The 23,196-nt window shown below is 41.5% G+C and overlaps 1 protein-coding gene across 1 annotated transcript in view; it reads right to left on the reverse strand.

The window, feature by feature from the left end:
• Positions 1 to 19,126: 19,126 nt before the first annotated feature.
• TBX18 (T-box transcription factor 18) overlaps positions 19,127 to 23,196 on the reverse strand; it is a 30,898-nt gene continuing 26,828 nt past the window's right edge. Inside the window, exon 8 of the mRNA XM_054978551.1 lies at positions 19,127 to 20,209. Within this exon, the coding sequence (XP_054834526.1) occupies positions 19,485 to 20,209 (725 nt within the window). The 3' untranslated portion in view covers positions 19,127 to 19,484. The remainder of the gene's footprint in view (positions 20,210 to 23,196) is intronic.

The following is a 23,196-nucleotide window of genomic DNA, read 5'->3' on the forward strand; positions in this document are numbered from 1 at the left end:
GCATTCCTTGAGTGGTGAGGGTTGGATCTTACCAGCTTTTGCATTCATTCTTGTCCAATTCCTGTCTTGATTGCAGGCCTTGTCTAAGGTGAATCCCATGAACCCCAATGGTCAAGGAGACCTCGCCTCACTCTTTCAGCCAGAAGAAAAGCTGATAGGTTCTAACTCTTAAAAATGCACGAATTGTGTCACCATTAGAGTAGTTACATATATCTCATGAAAACATTCTCTGTGACTTCAGTCAGCTGACCCAGATCTAAAGCAGGATACAAATGTGCATGAAATATGCACAGGGCCATAAAGGTCTTTTAAACAAAATGTTCCCAAGTGTGTACGTTCATTTATGTAAATATGTTCTGGCTGACCTATGAGAAACAGGATCACCACTGTTCTACACATGCAGCAGAATCATGTGGGGTGTTTTTAACCTAAACTGTAACACTTTAGACTGAAGGGAAAGGATCTCCTAGATAAGTGTTCCTACCATGTAAAAAGTTGACAAGTCAAGGAAAAGATTAGTTTAGAGCCTTGCTCTGCCAATTCTCTGTAGCGATACCACAAAAATTTCATTATGCCGCTTGTTTTATGAAGGTCAGCAGCTCCTAATGCTTAGCTTCATCTCAGATGAGCATTCTGCACTTTTCATATTTTGATTTTGATCCAAACCTGCTTGCCACTCGCTCCCCCCTATTAACTACCTGATGGTAGAAGCAGCTGCAGTGGCAGCGTGAAGATTTCTCTCACAAATGTGAGAACCAATCCGCACATGTATCAGAATCACATAGAACAGTCTCTCCTGGATTAGCCCACTTCAAACTGGGGTATATGTGTGTAATAATAATGAATGACCATTGTAACAATAATAATCTTGTGTTACCTGACAAATTCAACCTTGTGTTGGGTAGAATGGCAGTCAGACAAAAAGAGACGTTATTTTCAAGTTCCAAATCCTTAAGATTTCATAAACATAGGTCCCTTAGGGCAATGGGGCACAGTCAAGATGGATTAAGGATGCAGGCAAAACCTGGTGAGCTCCCTTGAGCACCAGCTTTGCATATGGTACCCTTCAGTGGTGGCAACTTGCCTTTGCAATGTCCTCCCCATGATCTGTTGCCTACCTTACTTTTAGGTGCCAGGCCAAATAACTTCTTTCTGCCCAGGCTTTTAACTGCTGAGCGCTATCATTTTTAAAGGGTTTTTTTTTGCCCAGCTCTAGCCTGAGAACTGTTTTCTCGAAAAAAATTTAAATTGTTCCTTATTGTTTATTCTGTTATCAAGCTCCTAGTTTGTTTTTCAATTGCATGTTTTTATTGGTTTGTTTTTAGTATTGATAATTTATTGTTACTTGTTGTGAGCCACCTGGAACAGGTCTCTGGAGAGGCAGCATACACATTTTCTAAATAAACAAATAATAAATCATGTGACTAAGGCAGCTACTGGCTACTTTGTGACATCTATATTATGCTTAAACACTAATCCCTTCTCAGCTCCAGAAAGAGTTGCATTGAGTATATGGTAGTCAAACAATACTGTGAAAAATGAGTGTGGTGTCCATTGTATTTTGATGTTGAATTAAGAAAACAAAAAAAAAGGCAGTCCTACTTGCTTCTGGAGTGGAAACTGCTTAAGGTAAACAGTACATTTCAAAGCTGTTAGACCAAAGCACTGGAATAATAAATATACAGACGAAGCAGCCTCACATTTCAAATAATCTGTGGCAATTTTTCTCCCAACCTTGGCCTGCCTCATATTTGTGCAGTTGTTGGCTGTAAGACTGATACAACCCTTGCTGAGCTTTGGATAAGTGCCGGTCTTAATCACTCTTCACATTATCTCAAAGCTAAAATTAGTTGTCTCTGCACAAGTGCACAAACTGTGAAGGATTTCTGCACCTTTTGTACTCTGTATTGAGTTCTGACTTTTACTGCTAAATGGTATATTAAAGTAGCTATGCAGAATGTAATGTATAAGCCCACTTTCTGTTCACGAAGCCCAACAGGAAGAGAAGGTCTTACAATAAAATTCTGCTAGTTTTGGACACCGATTGATGAAATACTTTCTGGGTCTGTCTGTGTAAGACATTTCACCCCTTTGTGAGCAGCTCTCTTTATCTGAGGGACCTGTTCTGTAGGCTGTAACACTTGAAAAGACCTCCCAAAGTCATATGTGTAAATGGCTCAGGTGCTGTCAATTTGCATTAGTCTTTTTAAATCCTATAAACATAAGTTTTTAAATCTCAAGCTGAGAGTTTTTTTGAAACCCTTTAAAGAACTACACAGACTCTTGAAGTACCTTAAAGGACTTTACTGGTGAATAAGCTGTCATGACTCATGAGACAGGGCAGATTTTGTCAGAATTTATATGCTTAATCTGCAGATTATATAAAAGGAGAGAGAATTTTTTAAAATGTGAATTAATATACCCACACATGCATAAACTATAGGTGTTAAATTACCTAACATAAATCTGGTCAATTCATTATTATTAACTGTAACTAGTGTGAAAGGTTAAGGTACTTGCTTATTTTTCAGTTTTACATAGAAATGTCATTATCTGCATTTCACGGTTTCTTTTTTCCCTGTGCCTGCATATAATTCTGCTGACTGAGAATCCATTTCATGAATCTTATATTAGCAGGTGAAAACTTACGCTTCTGTAAATGTTACTCTTTAAGGTGGAAAAAGATTCCTTTTTGTTTATGCTGCCATAGACTAACACAGTTACCTCACAGGAATTTAAACTTTTCAGTAATTCATTTCTTACCCTGAAATGGAACTGACAGGATCCAAACTCAGAGCTAGTTTGGACTGTCTTTTATTTCACACCTGTTATGTGGGGCTTTGCACATTCTACCAGAGTAGCAATAGCAGACACTTCAGGAGGACTCGCTGCTTCTGGCCAGGCCTCCCGCATAGCTCTGTGACAAGATTCTGTTCACACATTGGAAAAATGTACAGCTTGTCATGGGAAGCACTTGCATCTGTTTTCTCCCCCCCACCCCTCCACACACACATTTTGCACAAAACCTGGAACCAATGATAGAGAAAGAGTGAACCATCCGTGCTTTTCTGTAGCCAGTCTGATGGAATGCCCAAAGCCATACATCATGGATCTTTAGATGTATGTTGGTGTAAAGTTGGCAAAAGATTTCAGTGTCCAGATGACTTGTGGAGAGGGGATATCTTGGCAGTCTGAGCAAAACATATACCCTCCTCTTAAAATATGCTTCTTTACAAACACGCACCTAATAAGAAATGCTAGATTTTACTCAAAAACAAACTATGGACAATGATAAAATGATATTTTTTAAATCCAAAATATCTACATGCATTCATCCAGCACAGACTCATACTGGAGGCAGAGTCCTGCAGCAAAAAAAGAGTGCTGTCTGTAGAGGTTTCTAATTCTGGCAACAAACTCCTCTGAGCTAGTGAACTCTGCAGCTCAGCTTGCTAAAATTTCTTCACAAATCATGCCAGTTATCCACAGAGTCATCAGCAAATGTCAAAGTGCTTGAAGCATGGCAGAGAATATACCATGCCTGTGACCTATCAAATGACATTCGAAGCAGGCACACTGCATCCTAATCTCAATATGAACACGATCTCTCTTCTATCTTGATGAGATATAACTGGCAAGTACATATGTTGCTTAACAGACACACATTACAGAAAGAAGGGACATTAGATCTCTAGGAACAATAAAAGAATTATATTCAAATTACTATATAATACTGCCATCTCAATCATACATGGAAACCCCTTTCCACTGGTTTCAGAGGGACTACCTTCCAGATAAGTGGACTTAAGATCTTAGATGGTAAGCAAATATATTTCTAGTGTCCCAGTCTCTCCCTCCAGCCACCCCACCCAAAATCTGGCAGTTTTTGAAAGGCATAGCTTTTGAGACATTGTTCTTTCCCATAATGAATGCCTTTCCCAAGTGGAAAAAAACCCAAACTATTTGCAATACTGAGAGAAATCTTTGAATTCTGAAAGTTACATTGGTGCAATGGAGTGAAAGGTAATTATCTGGCAAGCAAAAGCACACACTCGCTGTATTCAGTAATAATCTTATACATGGTTATGAGCAGAATGAAGAACTGATTTCAGCATCGGAATACACACCATAGCAAGCATATTTTGTATACCACCAGTCCTATTTCATTTGTCCACAAATGATTTGGAATTGGAGGTGAGCAGTGTAGTGGCCAGGTTTGTAGATAATACCGAAGTATTCAAGATAGTGAATTGTGAAGAGCTACATGAGGCTTTATCTAAATTGTATCAGTGGGCAACAACACAGCAAATGATATCCAGTGGTGTACGGTGATACTCTTTGGAACAAAAAGCCTGACTTAAATACATGCTGATGGGGTCTGAACTGGCTGAGGCTGAGATTGAAGGAGATCATGGGATTGTTGCAGAAAGCTCAATAAAAGTGTGGGCCTTGTGCAGCAGTTGTGAAAAAGGTACACTGCGTGCTAGGAATTGTTAGGAAAGGAACTGAAAACAAAATGGCCAGTATTGTAATACCCATATATAATGTATGGTGCTGCCTAATTTGGAATACTGTGTGCAGTTCTGGTAGCTGGTCACTCAAAAAGGACACTGCAGAACTGGAAAAAAAATATAAAGGTAGGCAGCGAAGATGATTAGGAGTTGGAGCACCTTTCTTGTGTGGAAAGGCTGGAGAGTCTGGGACCTTTCTGTCTAGAAAAAAAGATGGCTAAGGGGGAGACATCATAGAGGTTTATAAAATTAATAACATTTGATTTAAAATTTGATTTATATACCGCCCTTCAGGACAACTTAACGCCCACTCACATCAGTTTACAAAGCATGTTATTATTATCCCCACAATAATAATCACCCTGTGAGGTGGGTGGGGCTGACAGATATCTGAGAGAGCTGTGATTGTCCCAAGGTCACCCAGCTGGCTTCAGGTGGAGAAGCGGGGAATCAAACCCCGTTCTCCAGATTAGAGTTCCGCGCTCGTAACCGCTAGACAAAACTAGGTGGAGAAAGTGGACAGAGAGTTTTTTCTCCTTCTTCCATAATATTACAATTTGGGGGCACCAAATGAAGTTGATGGAAAATAGATACAGGACTGTCAAAAGGAAATTTTTACTCAATAAATAATTAAATTGTGGAGTTTGTCACCAGTGGATGCCTTGAGCAGAGATGGATTTAAAAGGGGGTTAGGCAGATTCATAGACGTCCATCAATAGCTACTAGCATGATAAGTAAAGGGGGCCTCCAAGTGAGAGTCGGCAAAAACAGTGTTAGGAGGTGGCATCAGGGAAAAGCCTTGTTGGGGCAACTGGTTGGCCACTGAAGTAAAATAGGCTGCTGGAATAGATGGTCTGATACAGCAGGACTCTTATGTTCTAACAGATTCAATGAAACTGTTTCCAAACAGACCGTGCTCATTATTTTGCTAGGCATACACTGTGTCATCATGTGTAGGCCAAAGAGGTGCGTGGATTCTGTCTCATTTTCCGCCTGCAGAGAAATCTTTTATCTCTGCCAGAGATCTTGTTGTGTCTAGCAGCTGCTCTGTTATTTCTTTCCTCTCTTTTCTCTGCCATTCTCCTCCTGTGGAAGTGTTGTTATCTCTTTAACAGACTTCAGCGATCGTGCCTGTCATTTCAACAACTCTTTCTTCTTACTGCTGTCAGACACCATGGTATGTTGTCACTCCCTTTTGTTGTGAACTCTGGGAGAGGGCCAAGCTATTCTTATTTCAGTTTTGTTCTCTAGAAATGCAGGCCTGTTCATCACATAGCAGCAGATCAGTCTGGGCAGGAGAACTCCAAGTGCCAGAGCAAGGATCTCACTTATCCCGCCTTATCTTGGCTGTGGAATCCAACCTAGCCCTGGAGCTACTGGACCTGGGGCGACCAGAGGCACCAGCAGCACTTTATCTGTGACTGCAGGGATTTCTGCCATTCTACTTCTGGACAAGCAGGGCCAATGATGAACTTGGCGCCTGCCATTCAGAAGGCTGTTGGGATGACCCAGGGAACATGGGTGTGGGCCTTGAGACTTTTAAAATGTTTTAAAAGCAAACTGCATGCAACACGGTTAAACTGGCCTGTTATTGTTCTCTCCTATTCAAGTTTAGCTGCAGTGGCTCGCTTCTGAATCAGCCCTTGTAACTTGATTAAATGGTGCCACCCACCCCATTTTTGTAATCTCATCAGCACTAGTGTTTGACTGATCAAGGGTGAAAAGTTTGCCAGTGCACTTTAGGAAATGGACTTTAGGTCAAGGACTTTAGGAAATGGCTTTGCGTTTATTGTCATGAATCAAAATGTGGAGTTATATAATTTGCCATGTGTGGCAAAACTATGTCTGCATCATGCTGACTTTAGCCCTTGAGATAATTTGAGGATATGTACTGAAATAATTAGGGTTATTCATGCATTTTAGTAGCGTTAATGAAAGCTGTGGGTATCGTAACTATTAGTTTTTCTGAATTTCTTTCTTTTTTAATGCCTCTGTCCATTTTCATTGCAGAGATATGTCTTTCCTTATATCTCTGCAATCAAAGGGACTAGAAGCTGACTTTCCTCTGGGAATTTAGAAGAACTAGTCAATAGATTGTTATAGTGTTATAAGGCTGTAGTCATATGTCAATTGCCATTTTTTTAAAAAAAGAGCATGAAATAGCTCTTCGGTGGTGTCTGTGGGACAGCTGTGGGGAGGAGACCAAGGCAAGGAAAGTGCAGGGAAAGCTGTCGTCCGGATGCTCTGTTGCCACTGTGAATGTCTTTACATTTGCAGCAGCATTGCTACACAGAAGATAGTCACCTACTGGAAGCAGCCCAGGTGGTGTAACATTTAATTTAGTCCTCAGGATTCCCCCACCCCGCCGCCCCAAACATCAGTACCTTGGAAAGTTAAGACCATTTATTTTTCCTTCATCATTTCTTCTTGTATGGAAAACTAAAGTCTGGTCATCAATATTTTCAAGAGCTGCTGTTTAGCTGTAAACCTAACACTATTTCCTCATGAACTGACATCAATGGAAGTGGACTTAAACTTTGTCTAACATAAATTTACCCTGTGTATTATTTGGTTGGTGAATAGGTTATGGAATTCATTCTTTCAATAACTCCCTTCTCTCATTTTGTTAATCGTAAGAGAGTTAATCAGTATTTTGTTTTAGATATTTTTCTCCCTGGGGTTGTAATATAATCCAGAAGGTTCTGCTATGATTGCAAAGAGTCTTTTCAGGAAATGACTCAAGACCCATCTTTTTTATCTTGGTGTAATGCCGGATGTATCTGCATAGATGTAATGGTTTTAACATTTTGAATGTAATCTTTTATACTTGGATTGAGGGACTGTGTAGATTATCTACTTACGGCTTCCAATTCAGATATAACGTGTTATGTATTCACCACATAACATTTCTTTAAACAACAACAAAATCTTACTAATTTTGGTTTGCTTCACTGGTGTTTCCAGATGGCTTTGCTTTGCAGTTACCTGTACTTTGCAGTGGTCACATAGAAAATGGAGCAGAGTTGTTTTCTGTTGCCCCAGGGGATCAGACCAGAAACACCGGGTTAAAATTAAGGCAAGAATGTTTTCAGCTAAACATTAGGAAGAACTTCTTGACAGTTAGAGTAGTTCCTCAGTGAAATGAGTTTCCTTGGGAGGTGGTGGGCTCTCCATTCTTGGAGGTATTTAAGGCTAAATGGCCACCTGAAAGCAATGATGATTCAGTGACACAATATAAATTTACATAGATTGAGAGAGGGAGGGCAGGAAGGGATGAGCCAGTGCGAGGCCATGCCCAGGGTAATTATGATTGCCACTTTGGGATCAGAAAGGAATTTTCCTCCAGGCCAGATTGGCCAGGGATCCTGGAGGTTTTTTGCCTCCCTGTGGGAATACAGCAGGGTTTACTGGGGGAGGTGAGGAGAGGAGATAGCTGTGGATTTCCTGCATTGTGGATGGGGTTGGACTAGATGATCCTTTATATCCCTTCCAGGTGGTGTAACATTAGAAACATATGTTTCTATGTTTCTAACAACTACCTGTCAACAGCACAGAAACCATGAGCTCCAGCACCTGCTTTATTTTTCCCATGTGCAGAGAGGCACCTGCAGAAGGTCCTGTTCAGATGAGCAAAGTTGCCATGGCACAACTTGGGGAGAAAGGCAGTCCCATAGATTTTAGGGATCAAAGCCATGAAGAGCTTGAACTGAGCCCAGTAACTGATGGGTAGCCAATGGTGTGACTGCAGGATGGGAGCTTTACAGTGCAAGGCTAAATAAAAGCATAATAATGATTCAACAAAATGCAGGTGGGGTCTTGCAACAAAATGTTTGGGACTGGAGCATCAACAACCTCAATACAATCCTAAGAAGAGTTGCACTGCCTGTCTTCTCATGCCCTAAACTCAGACTGTATTCTTGTGTGAGAAAACTGCCCTTTGGGATGAAAGGACATGGGAGGAGGCAAAACAAAATACTGCTCCTGATATTGTCCCAGAGGGCAGCTTTCCTATTGGTCTGCATTTCCAAACATTGGGATTTGGAAAAGCAGACTGCTGTTTCCCAAGCCAGGAAACAACAAAGTGCCCCTTAAACCTTGAAGCATGGGAATTGACCTCTGTAGGGAATTAGCTTCATCATTCAGGATTTGAAGGACAGATAAGGGGCAGTTCCGCTGGGATGGTTTAAGATGTGGGCTGCCACTGCACAGAATGAGGGCATGCTGCGGTGCGCTCTGTGCCTTCATGCTCTTCAAATGCCATAGTCACCCAAGGAGAGAACACAAATACACAGGGACTCTCTACCCCAACAGAAGGGGAGAGAATTAGCTCCTACTTCTTTTGAAGTCTTGGATCTAGTAGAATCACTGCCACCTGCATTCACCTAGCTTCCAGATCTGCTCAGAGTACAAGCTAGAAAATATGCTGATTAACAGCTGGATCCAGTAGCTCAGTCCTGAGAACTCAGGGAACTACAGTTCCAATGCATTTATCATAGTTATGTGACAGACAATTTAGCTGGTTTAAATTCTTTTCCAGTGCAAAGGATTTCACCTTATATCCAATAGTGGTTATCAAATGAACATTAGAAAGTTTTGTGTGGCAATGGTTCTTATTGTTTTTCTATGAACAGCTCTGAATTTTTTTCCAGGTAGGGCCCCATTCCTGTTCTGTTAGTCTTTGTTAGGAAGCAAAAGGAAGTTCTTAACTGTCTCCAGCAAAATCAAGGAGTTAGATTTCATAATATTTGAGTCAGGTGGCCTTATAGAATAAGATCCCCTTTGAGATCTGACCTCATAGACCATGTACAGTCAATAAAAACATTTAAATTAAATTTGCTTTTAAAGTGGTCCCTGGCCCCAGGGAGGCCTGTCTAGCCTCAACCAGAGCCAGGGCCTTTTCAGTTCTGGCTCCAACCTGGTGGAACGCTCTGTGCACTGAGACCAGGGCCAGGCATGGTTTGTTATCTTTCCGCCAGGCCTGTAAGATGGAGATGTTCTGCCAGGCGTATGGCTGGAGCTGAGCTGGGCCCCCACTGGCCAAATAGAGGAGAAAGGGTCCTCCGTACTAGAAAGTATCCACTGCCAATTTTTTAAAGCAATTTTTAAGTGAATGGTTGGGTGACAGACTTGAACTGGTTAATTCTGTGCTGCTCTTTTGTATTTTTAAAATATATATATTGTATTATTGTTGGTTTAAATTGTTTATATGTAAGTTTTATTGAAATGCTTTTATGAAATGCTTTTCCATCCTGAGTCTGCCAATGCAGGGAGGGCAGAATAGAAACTGAAACAAACAAACAAAGAAAGAAAGTGTAGATGGAGCAGTTCTTGCTGTATTGTTTTGAGGTCACTAGAGGATAGAGGTCCTCATGGGACATGTGGAACACTTTGAAAAGGACAGTCCAGCATATGGCAGGCATCAGGACAAAGAGGAGGGGGTTTGAAGGGCCACAAAAAGCTTTACATCAAAATGGGTCCCCTAGGTTGTGCTGGACTATAGTACTAAAGAGTGTAGACTGAAGATGCTATTTTTCACTAGTCCGTCATGCATATAACTCTCTTGAAACAAACAAACAAACAAACAAACAAATGCAATAGAGAGAAATATAGTCCAGGTCTCATCATATCTCTTCCCACTCTAAATATTTACACAGGGGGCATGCAAAACTATGAATCCTGTATGGGGTAACATTGGGCTTGAAAGAGCAGTTCATTAACAAAGGACATTGGTAGTTGTGGATCCTTCACATACCTCTCACAGCACTCCTGTCCAACTCTGGAATTTTGGGGTCAAGGGACCTGTGTAGTCTTATGGCCATGCAGATGAAAGGGGTGCAGTGTGGATGAGGAAGGAGACAAAATTACCTTCCATTGACAGAGCTGTATGGAAAGAAGGGGGGGAGATTTCACATTCTCCCCCTGCCTTACTACAGTCCTTCCAACATACATGCCTTATTAACCCACATGGATCCCATAACCTAGGAATCAAAATTCTTGGGAGATAGTTTCAGGTAGGTAGCCATGTTGGTCTGCAGTAGAACAGCAGGATTTGAGTCCAGTGGCACTTGAGAAACCAACAAGATTTTCAGGGTAAAAGCTTTTGAAAGTCAAAGCTCATCTGAAGAAGTGAGCTTTGAGTATTGAAAGCTTATATCCTGAAAACTTGTTGGTCTCTATGGTGCCACTGGACTCACATCCTAACATTCTTGAGGGAATGGGAGAGGAATGTGAAGAAAAATAAACATGCTCCATGTGACCATAGACCACTGGATCCAACTTAGTCTCTCATGAGAGCCACCCTGTAGTCTGACATGGTACAGTCCAGATATAGGTTTGGATTGCTACAGCCCATTCTACCATCTCAGGAGCCTACCATATTTCTGCTTATGCCAGTCATGTTGAACCTTTGTGTGGTCTGTACCATTTCAGATCACAGTTGCAAAGGGAGGGGTGTCATAACACAGTTCCACCCCTCCAAAAAGAACCTGCTCATATAATATTATCAAAAAGTTGAGAAAGCTAGGCTTTTTCTCTCTGATGTCTAATTTTCTATGTGCTGAAAGCTTATTTGTAAAGAGGACTATTGAAATGTTTGACTCCCTCAGCAACCATCAGAAGTAGTTGTGGTAGCGCTGACAGAGGTTTACCACCAAATCAGATCCCTACTGGGAGAATGGCAAGAAAAAAGCTTTTAAATAAACACAAATCCAGAACTAGGCCTGAGAGTCATTGAAGCAGATTTATGCTATGAAAACGGACCACACCAACTAGCTATTCACATTTGCATCAAAATATAAGAGCTGGAAGGATGTGCAGGATTGCAGCTTATGTGCCATGAAACCCAAACCAGAAGCTGAGATTTTTGTTTTCATAGAAAAGGAACTTATTTTCATGGAACACACTTGAAAGGGAAGCATTCATGTGAGCAGTTTTTAAAGTGCAACTCAACCCTGGTATATCATTGGAATTTAATATAAATAATCATAAGTTTAATAAAAATCTTCTAGTAAATTTACATGAGCATCTAGTTGACTGCGGTTGGAGGCAAGCATGTCTCCAGCCAAAAAGTCTTCCAACTAAAGAGTGTTCCAGCCCCCAAACCCCTGTATATATGTATATTTGTTAATGGATGTATATATACTTGTTAATTCATATGACTATACTATATATATATATATATATTACTCTGTCTGTCTGTCTGTCTGTCTGTCTGTCTGTCTGTCTGTCTGTCTGTCTGTCTGTCTGCTTGCCTGCCACTTTTGGAGCCTTTATAAATCTTACATATACATTATATGGTTTTAATCATATAATGTTGGACTGTGAAATTCATTACATACATGGTAGAAAGACAAATAGTTTGTGGGAGGAAAATACACTAAAGCTAGATTCATTAATTAAGGTAATTTTAGCTTGGGTTAAAATGTCTCAGCCCTTCACTGAAACTGGGGTGCTGAGTAAATCAACAAAGTAAATTTCTAGCCAACTCAGGTCTTGGGAAAATCTATTTCATTGTGTTTCTGGGATGATATTATTGTTCTTTGGTAGTTTATCTACTATCTCGATGGGAACAACAGTCCACTTTTAATAAAGTGACTAAAATACCGTAATAAACACACAGCTTATATCAATAGCATCAGATTTCTGTATGTTGTATTTGTGTGTGGTTTAATTAGATGGAAGGATCACCAGGAGAGGCTTGTGTCATAGTGATTCTTTAAAGTGAAACCATAGATCAAAGTTCATAGCTGCCAAATATACAACTTTCAAAACAGGCTCAAGTGCCACTATTAATCACGGCTGCTGGAGGATTTGATGACAAAGATTAAACTGCTGTAAAGGATACTGCTGTGCATCAGATTCTTGCAACTGTCATCAAATACTTTGCCAACCATTAACAGGTCAAGAAAGTTGTCCACCATTCACTACTGGTCCCCCTCCTGCCTCACCCATATCTATTAAGTAGTCAACAGCACAGCAGCCTAGGGAAAGGATCTGAAAATGTACATAGATATTATCACCATTAAGGATTGGCTTTGTCTCAGCGGATGAACATGTGTTTTGCATGCAGAAGGTCCCAGATTCAGTTCCCATCTTCAACTTAAAGGGTCTCAGGTGGCTGGTGGTGGAAAAGATTAGATTCACAAATTAAACGGCGTTAAGTACAAAAGCACAGGGTCTTCGCAAAAGCAGACAATCCAATGAAGAGCACATTTTATTACGTCAGCCGTGTTACTTCATACGATGATCCTAAGAGCCACTGAGATGCCAAACATTCAACCTCCGTGGCTGAGAACAAATGGGACCCAAATCTTGGCCACTTCCACATGTTCCAATTTGTTTGGGTTTTCCCTGTCCCAAGGCCATGTCTTCCCCATCCGCTTCAAGAACTCACCTTTCACATGCATCATCTTCATTTTGCAAGTGCTCAAGTACCCCAGCAAAGACTGGGTCTCCCTCAAGGTGCATTGTGTTCTCCCAATTGCTACATCGATCAGGGCCCAGATGGCCACCAACTTGTCCTCTAGCAGGCTGGAGGTACCATTCACTGAGTTAGTCAAGATACCCAGACACACTAGCAGCGCCAAGGGGCCCTCTGTCTTCTTAAGTGCTGGCAGCACACCCAACTCCTCAGCCACCTATTGAAAGGCCTGAAACTGGTCAGCACATGCAGAGTCCCCTACTGAACTGGCAAACAGGAAGTTGTCCAGAGAGTACAAGATGTGTGAAGAGCCACAGTGATCCTTGACCAGCCACTCCAGAAAAATGCTGAGTTTTTAAGGCTGCTCTGGCAATGTTGCAGTGCACCCCATTGGCATGGTCTTGTCAACATACCAACAACCGTTGAACTTGAAGCCTAGCAGATAATGATCGGCAGAGTGCACCAGCAAGAGCTGGAAGGCAGATTGTATGTTGCACTTGGCCATGAGTGTCCCCAGCCCTTACCAAGCAGACCGCATGGTCAAAGAAGGCATACTGGACTGAGCAAGCTTCTTGCATAACGGCCTCCTTGATGGAGGAGTCTTTGGGATATGAGAGGTGATGGATCAGCCAGAATTAGGCACAATGCCTAGTAGTGACACCTAGAGGTTAGTCTGGGGACTAGAGGCGAGTTGAAGAGGCCCGTCACCCTGCCTGCTGCAATTTCCTTCTGACTATGACCATGTGTGGCAAGTCCCTGATGGATTTCAAGTTAGGAATATCAGTGGACACACAAGGAGTGATGCAGGGGATGTGAAAACCTTGTGTGGATCTTTCCCAAATCAGGACTGCCACTTGGTGGTTGGGGTATCAATTTAGGAGAGAACAAAGAGCTGCTGTGTCAACCAATGTCTGGGCAAGTCCCAGCCGCATGTCCTCCACTGACTTCTCATTACTTTGCATAGATGGTAACAGACCCTTGGGCAACATTGGACCTGCCATCAGACCTGGTGCCTGCCCCTCTGAAAGGGCTGCTGGGAAGTGGAATTGCATGGACAAAAGGACCAGAGTGACACCTGCAGCAAACTTGCAACAAGACTTGCACACCTCCCTCTATTTAACTCCCAGCACACCCTGCAACCCAGATCTCGCTTTGGATCACACCTCTCCATCTGAGCCTGCTCACTCCTACTGTATGCCTGAAGGTTGACCTGCACGAGCCATACATTGTCGTTGATCAGATTCCACTGTGCCTTCTCGCAATGCAATGCTTTCAGAATTCCTTGTTCATGTCAATGGCCACCACATCTCCAGTCAAGGAGCTAGCCCATAGCATGTTCCCTAAGTGGCTCAGAGAACAGCAGCATGAATATGTCAGTATAATAGCCATCCAGAATGCGCTCTCTCACCTTCTGGGACAGATGTACCTCAGGTGGTGTCTCCCTAGCAGCAAAGAGAGGCACTATCAGCAGATTTTCAAGAGAACTCCCCCAAGTGGCCTGCAACCTATTCCCTGCCTCATCATCCCTGTACCGCTGTCAATGAGCCTAAACTGTGAGGGCTGGGATGTATGCCACACCCTCCAATATTCCCCATCCTGGTGCACCCCTTCCCCTTCTGATGAAAACTTGCCTGAAGATCCATCAGAGAGGGTGAAATCACAGCTGTGTGCCTGATGCTTCACCTTCTGCAACTTCCTCCAGCCCTTCTTCCTGGTCAATGATCTTCCACACCCAGCCCAGCTGTCAGAGCTGCTGGAGATGAGGGAGGTGCTCTGAGACCTCCCCCTCCTGGCCTCCCCCTCCCCAGAGGTACCCTGGCCATACAGCTGAGGCCCAGCCAACACCCCCAAGGGGTGGTGCCACCACCCTCCCTCAGACAGAAAAGCTGAGCTATGATGTCATCCAACATCCTATCTTCCCAGTAGCTGCCTTCAGATGGGGCCTGCACACCAAACTTGGAGACTTTACCAGCTGCCTGCCCCACACCAGGGGCCGGCACCACCCAAGACTTAGCTGATTGGCCAGCCTGTCCCCTCGTCCTCTGGCCACTAAAGGCTGCTGGTTGGCCAGAGGCACAATTTCTTCTTAGGAGCCATCAGCCCTGTGAAAACACAAGCCGACACTGACCCAAAGCTTGCTTTCCTATAGTTCCATCATTATCATGACATTTTTTACACCTCCCACCACCTTTATGCCCCTCACCTGGAGTCTCAGGCAGAGGTCTGTCACATCACCTTCTGCCTGATCCTTTTAACTAGAGTGATCAGACTGAACTCGGGACTTTCTGCATGCAAAGCAGATCTACCACCAAGCCACAGCCTCTCTTCTTGCTCTTAAAGCTCTTATGAGTGGAGGTGGCTAGATCAGAATCATTCTCCTCAAGATGGAAACAGAACTTCTGTGTGCATTGAATGCATGGACGAACATTCAATCTTGTAAGCTCACCTTGCGGTCTACAGTGATATAGTTCTTTTGCACTGTTCATTAGTGAATCAGTATTCTTAGTGGCATTTAAGGGAGGGAGTCTCTCAAGTCTGACTAAAATCTACACAAAAGTGCTGTTTTCTAGATTTGGCTGACACACAGTTCTCAACCTACCCTCACATCTTTTGGAATGAGTTTAGACATGCAATAGCAAATAGCAGGGCACTCTCAGGGGCTAGTCAGCTCTGCAAGCCATTCATTCCTGTGTTCTAAAATAAAGTCCTTGCTGGTTGGCTGTCAGTATTAGAATCTTCATATGCTCTACATTTATCACATCCTTCACCTTCAAATGACAGAGAGGTCAGACAGCAACAAGTTTAAACATTATTTCTCATATCTTTCCGGTATTTGCCATTGGACAGTACAAATCACGTATTCATCTTTTACACTTGGGACAACAGACATTTGGGTAAAAATGACTAAGAATAATTGAGACCTTTTCAGGAATCCTGGCTTCAGCGGCAACCGTAGTTTGACAACCCTCTATCCTAGCTTGTGGGACTGCAAACCCCCAAGAACTTCCAGCTGGTTGCATTTATATACTAATTTTAGCAGCACATTGAAACCAGATAGATCTTTGCATTTCTTTCCCCCCATGACTTGTTTTTGTTTCTATCTTTTCCACCGTTCATGCATACAAGGTTATAGAGTCTATCCACAATTTCTTTCTATAGTATTTTGGTTATGAATTTTTTGTCACAGTTCAAGGTACAAATGCTAGCTATCCGAGTTTTTCTTTCTTCAGGACAATCCTTGTTGAAGACAAAGACTGTATCGCTGAACACACTTATGGGAGAGTAAAAACCAATGAAGCTCAGTGAGTCTTGATTCAGAACAAACATGTGTAGGACTGGGCTATTGGAATGGTTAAGTTCAGGGAACACAAATTGCCTGGCTGGCATCTAAAATACAGTTTTTGCCTTGTCAAAATACAACATCTGCAGGAGAAAACCACAGGCAGATATGTAGTAAAAATCTCCCAAAAGAGAAATGCAGACCTATGACGCTTCTCTGAAGAGGGTGCAGCAGATTTAATTATTTAAAGCAATTTTATTTTCAAAATTTAATAAAAGTATTTTTAGATACACACTTTAATATCATTTCTGTGGCATTTAAAAACAAAATACAGCTATATATATTTACGGATATACTGCATATTTGGTATTCATTATATTCTACGAAAAGCTGAATTTTGCAATCATGAGCCATTTACTATTTACAATAGGAACTGAAAGATGTTTTAAACAATACTATGTCTTTATAATATATGACATATTGCAAAAAGGCCAGATAAAGGAAATCCAAAAGAAGTTACAATGCAGATACTGTTATAACCTGTGTATATATACCCGGCTGGTTCAAATGTGCAGCAAGGCAGTGGGATCTACATCACCGTCATTCATTTTCTTTAACATACATTTTTTTTAAGATGGCAACTTCCAATTTAAAATCATCTGTCTAGAACCAGATATATATATATATCATTACATCTATTTCAAGCTTTACGTAACAGATTCCAATTTCGTTACAGCAGGATCCAATATAATCACCAATTTTGTGCTAATATTTTCACGTATTTTTGAAAAATTTAAGAATATAGTAGCATCTGTGGAACAAATACAATACTGCTTGAAGTGGTGAGATAGTTATTTGAGATATAAACGTTTTATTACAAACAGGTAAGATGAACTGAAACAGCAACATTCTAAAAGACCCCATCAGACCAGAATTTTGGTTTGAAGAAACCTTAACTTTTGGTCTGCTGTGTTTTTTCCCAGTCATGGTATAAACATTTCTGCCAAGCTAACATTAGGAATAAAATCCTTATTTTATTGTTCTAGAGGAATCCTATTCACGCTATAGTGTAAGAGTTCAGCACTGCCACAAATCAGGCTTTAGGTGGGGGGGGATCCTTAGCATGCTTTCCACTGATGGAAGGTTGATTGTCCCTTTGCAGACTTTGCTGCGTACAATGCTCCTGGGGGGGCACAATTTCAAGAACATAACTGGTAGCAATGGGAGGGGGAGTCAGGAAATAGAAAAATAAATATGCTTCCACAAATAAAATGGAAACCTCCACCATCAAGGCATATTGAGGTGTCTAAGCACACCTTGTATTGACCAGGCTCCAAAAGACCATGTGTGCACTCTTCAGGGGATGTTCAGTCCCCCTTCTCAATACTGTATCTGAAGAAGTGAGCCGTGACTCATGGAAGCTCATACCCTACTACAAATTTTGTTAGTCTTATAGGTGCCAGTTGGCTCTTGCTGTTTTCTACTGCTACAGACAGACTAATACGGCTTCCCATCTTGATCTTTCTCAATACAGTCCCTCTTCTCTGTGCACCATAAGACATGGCTGAAGATTCAGTATTGTCTAAGGCAACACCTTTTGCTTGTATAGGGGGTTTCTGAATCAAAACAGGCGTGCTGGATTGTGGTCTGTTTAAATTTTCCTGTCAAAATAGTAAAGGTTAGACTACAGCCAGCAAGTGCATATTCTAAAATTCAGAATCATTCATTGGTACGACTTGTTGGAATTTATTAAAAAGTTAGTAAGAGTCTACTCAAGACAGGAAGCTGCTCCCTCAGCTGCAGTTTTGCAAGGCCAATTTAGAAATGTCTGGAAACACTACATGGAAGAACTTAATATGTAACACAACTGTGTATTTATTCCACCTATACCCATAATGCTTTCTTTTTGTTGAACTACAGTCACAATTAATATTTGAATGAAAAATTCAAAATATATTTTCATAATGTAGCCTCACTAGTTCCAATCAAAGGATTTCCAGTATTCAAGGGGCAAATGCCAAGGACTTGTATACCAAGGTACCGTGCAGGAGAGTAGCTGACCATGAGAGTAGCAAGAATGTATACTCTGCATATACCTGCCTCATGAGCTTCGTATTTAAGGTGTGTGTTTCACACTGGTGCTTCTGCATGTGCACAAAAGCATCTCAATTTTTTTTCGTTCTGCCTGCAGCTCCTTGCAGTGCATCAGGTGCCAAGATGCCCGCAAAATTTGGAATCGCATTTTAAGACAGTACAGAACACTGAATGTAAAAAGAAGAAGCTGTAAGGGGTCCCCTGGCAATAAGATTCCAATCATCTACACGTTGGACAAAAGTACACATTTTTATTGTTGCATAAGGACAGGATGGGAATAAATGCTACTCCAACCTTGCCTTCCAGAAGCAACCCAACACTGCTTAGACACCAAGTTTATGGAAATATTTAGCAATCTTGCCTTGTCTTTTACTTTTACAAACCTGTATTTAATACCTAAAATATTAAGTCTCTGTAGAAAATCTTTATATTCTTTTCATATGGACTGAATTTCCCTTAAAATTATTTTGCACAGAAAAGCCAGCCAAACTGCCCTTTGAACTGCTGCATTTAGATTGTCACCACTGCCGTTTGCTCTTCCATGTAAATGATGTGAGGCCAGTATGTGTTCCTCTGCTTTCTAACAGTAAGGGCTCCACACTGAAAATCCACAACACTGTATAAAGCTTGAGAAGGAAAATTATCTGTCCCTTTATTTTAAATATATATCACTGTTAGACTTCTAGATGTAACCTAACCAATGAGCATGTGTTCTCTCTCTCTGACAACAGACAAATATCACATCTTGCAGCATCAGCTCATTGTAGTAGAAATACTTTTAAGGATAGCTGTTATAAATTGGTAGTTTTGTGTGTGTGTGTGTGGGGGGGGGGGTTTCATCTAAATCAGGCCTGAGTGCTGGTTTGTTCGTTACAAGATGTGGAGAATGCTGGAGGAAATCCTGCTTAATTTGTTGCATATGGCCACACGTGCTTTATAAAATGAAGAGAATGCTACCAGGAATCTAAACTGGGCTGATTCTGCAAACAAACTCAGAACTCTCAAGCATATCCAAATATCTGCCCATAGGCAAGTCAAAGGACTCAAAAACTTTCTCTGATGATTTTCCTCCCAACATAAACACCTTATAAGGTACATCACCTTTGTATAATCCAAAAAGGAATACATTGTAAAAACCAATGCACAGTACGTGTTTATTTTTCTTAAAAAAAACGCTTTATCAAACCATATGTGCAGATACTTGAGATGATGACAGCGTTAAGCTTCCTAGGGTCCTAGAGTCAAAGAAATTCTGCTGCCCCCCGCTGCTAAGTAAGTGCATTCCTTCCACAGGGGGCAACATCTGCCGATCAGTCATGGTTCCACTTGGCGACGACCCTAAGAAACTTCCTTGGGAAGAAACAATTTTCTCAGGACTGGCAGCCAGTTTAGGGGATGTGGAGAAGTTGTATCCATAGAGAGCACAAGGGCTGTGCAGTCTGAAAGTGTTGTAAGAGCTCTGATGGGTTTGGTTTGTGGCAAAGGCGTTGCCTGAAGGGGAAGGCATAATATACTGAAGCTGTGGAGACATCCCTGAAATCTGCATTGACAAACCCGTCTGCGGACAGCTAAATGCATCGCTGTCGCTGCCCGTCACAGACATGTTCACAGTCGAACTACTTGATACGCCAACGTAAGAGGGAGTTCTTGGGGTGGCAAAGGTCTCAGTGGTTTGATTGGTAAGCCTGTTGTAGGTTTCAGCCAAGGAAGTGCTGTATCTGTTAAGAGCTAAGCCTGAACGGGTACAAGCTGTGTAGTCAGCTGGAGTAAGGCTGCAGAGCTGGCTAGTGTTGGGCCCGAGATGGAATGCCGGAGAAGAGCAAGGAGACCCAGGCAGGAGATGAGGATGAGTGGCTGGTACTCCATTGCCAGTTCCCTGGAGCAAAGAAGAGGAGCCAGTATTTCCTGGAAGACAGTATCAGAATATAAAGAGTCACAGGGGAAAAAAATAGTTTTTCTATTGCATTTGTATACTGTCCTCAGAGTGAACTAAATGGGATTCTGACAACACCTTAGGTACGTTAGGCTGAAATAATGAGTTGTCCATGGCAATCAAAAAACCATCATGGCTAACAAGGGGTATGAACCCAGATTCCTCCAATCTAAGTGTAAAAACGATCCATTACACAACAGCTACTAAAATTGCTCTTGGTGAAAGGGAATCTTTCCCCTCCCTCGCAGCCTCATGTATCTGAAAATCACAATCCTTAAAAAATTGTACCACAGTACAAGTCCTAGGCATGTCCTCTTTTAGGACTTAAACGAGTTTTTTAGGAAAGTATCTATGAAACCAGCATAATAGATAAAAGCGGCACAGGAACACAGATCGAAGGTTACCACAGCTGTGGTGGGCACAATTCACACGCTGCAAACACCACCAGATATTCAGGGCTCCTATACAAACCTACCCAACTACTAAGGCCTTTTTCCAAGGAACTGCTTCGGGTGTCTCCACCAAACCTTTTTGGCTGTGGCACCAAAACTATGGAACTTTATCTCCAAGGGATATTCATTAGTCCTCTTCTGTTACTGTCTTCTTCCAAAGTGAAGACTTTTTGTTTCATTTGGCTGTCCCTCCTTCCTGCCTATGTTTTAATTACTGTTTTACGAGCTTTTAATATACATTTTAGTTTTAATTGGTTTTTTGATATTTCATAATGTTTCAAGCATCAGCTGCCTTGGTGGCCATGACTGAGCAAAAGAACAGCACATGCATTTTGTAAAGAAAATAAGTATGTATTGGACTAGGCTGTTACTGTACCTCAGAGATTCAGATTTCCATTACACAGCTTCTTATGGAAGTCAGGTTATACTAATTAATGCCCTTCATGGCCTAGGATGCACATGTTCCATGTACCAATTATTGCTCTTCAGATGCCTCTTTCTACCACACCTAAGGCTGCCTGTTTGGCACCTACCAGAGCTTTTCAGCAATGGTTTCCAATTGAGGGGATGAGGTGGGCACTATCCTTAGAAGTTTTCTGAAAGTCACTGTTTGTGATTACTTTTTATGGAGTTTGAGCTGCAACTGCTAAATGGGATGTTATTTTTTATGTATGGCTTTTAGAATTGTAAGCTACTTTGACTTAAAACAGAAAAAACTAAAGTATAAACGTTTTAATTAATTACATGTGATTAGCTTTTATGTCAGATAAGTACAAAGATCAGACAGTCATCTCTCTTTTTTTGTTAGTGTTCTCTTCTCACTCTTTCCTTATCAGCTATGTAATGTTACATAAACCACCTCAAATCTAGGATGTTAACAAGAAACTATCAATAACTATGGAATCTGGATAAGACCTCATGTATCATAGATTGCTCCCCAACACCTGGTAAATAGCAAATAAATAAATTTAAGAGACCACAGGACACACGCACATTCTCTATAGGGAGCCTCTAGCCAAGAAGACATGGAGCTGCCTCATTTATTTACTTGTTTTGTATCCCTCCTTTCTCCCCAATGGGCACCCAGAGTGACTTACATCATTCTCCACTCCTCCATTTTTACCCTCATAAGAACTCTGTGAGGTAGGTTGTGCAGAACTCAAGTTCAAATGCCCCCTTTGCTATGGAAGCTTGATCGGTGACTTTGGGCCAGTCACAAACTCTCAGCACAAAGCCACTGATCAAGCTTCCATAGCAAAGGGGGAGTTGAACTTGAGTCTCCCAGATCCTAGATTTTAGTCAGAAAAGAACACTTGCAGCTAGCAACCTGCCCAATCTCCCACTTCTACTGGTAAAAAATAGGAAACATCAAACCCTCTCCTTTCTGTGCCACGATAGGCCAGCGGATTTAAACAGGGAGTCCTGGGCTGCTGCAAAGCAGATTAGGTGAGGAGGATTCACCCCTCACCATGGAAATGAAACTACAAGGCACAGGGAAACATGGCATAACATCAGGACTCAAAGGTAATATGTATTGACGTTGTCACTATCATAAAGAAACATTATTTAAAAATTCTGCTGCACTGTGTTGGTTGGCAGTGGAGTACTTCTTGCTTGCATGCCATGCATAAAGATACATTTGCCAGCAAATGTATCTTTATGTAAATAAGTGGGGGGATAGAGAGGTGAAATATTATGTATAGTTTTAATATTCTGCTATATATTCTGGTTTTGATATTATGCCTATTCTGTAATGTTACTTTTTAATATTATAATGTACTTTTAATACTTCTATTTTTGATATTATGTTTACTGTCTAATGTCACTTTCTGTTATATATTTTGCTTTTGATATTTTCCCTACAGTTCAGTGCTATTTTCTCTTTTAATAAAATACCTAAAAATAAATAAGTTCCCCACCTTCTTTGGAGTCCGCTGTTTTCTGAGTTTTCATGTGCTTGATAAGAAACTCATTGGATTGATGGGGTTTGGGATGATGCTGTTTTTGGTTAAGTGTTAATAGAGCCTTGTTTCCCCAATCCCACCCCCACACACAAAAGAACAGTGTGTGTATGTGCACAGCTGCCCAACACTCATCTTGACACACACCCTCCCCAAGCATTTCTTTGGGTTCATAAATGTGGAACCTCATTGTTGTGTGCTCTCAAACGCAGTGAGTCGATGGTTTAGAGGGAGGCCTGTGTTCTGTGCAATTTTGTTGCCATTGCATGCAAAAACAGCTGCCTCAGAGCCACATTTCCCCACCCCTCCCTTGAAAAGAACATTGTACATTTGCACATGTGCAGCTAACATCTGACTTGTATGCACATAATGGGCTAAAACTCATGAAAACGAAAATAATCAAATGGATCAGATCCAAGCCTGCACTGCTCCAGCCAGAACAAACAGTAATGGAATGGAATTATTCCAGAACCCCTCATAAGCAAAGCTGAAATTTTCTCGGTGCACACCCCTACTGATAGGTGTAGTAGTTTTAATCCCCAACAT

The sequence above is a fragment of the Eublepharis macularius genome, chromosome 1 (assembly GCF_028583425.1).
Source record: "Eublepharis macularius isolate TG4126 chromosome 1, MPM_Emac_v1.0, whole genome shotgun sequence".
NCBI lineage: Eukaryota > Metazoa > Chordata > Lepidosauria > Squamata > Eublepharidae > Eublepharis > Eublepharis macularius.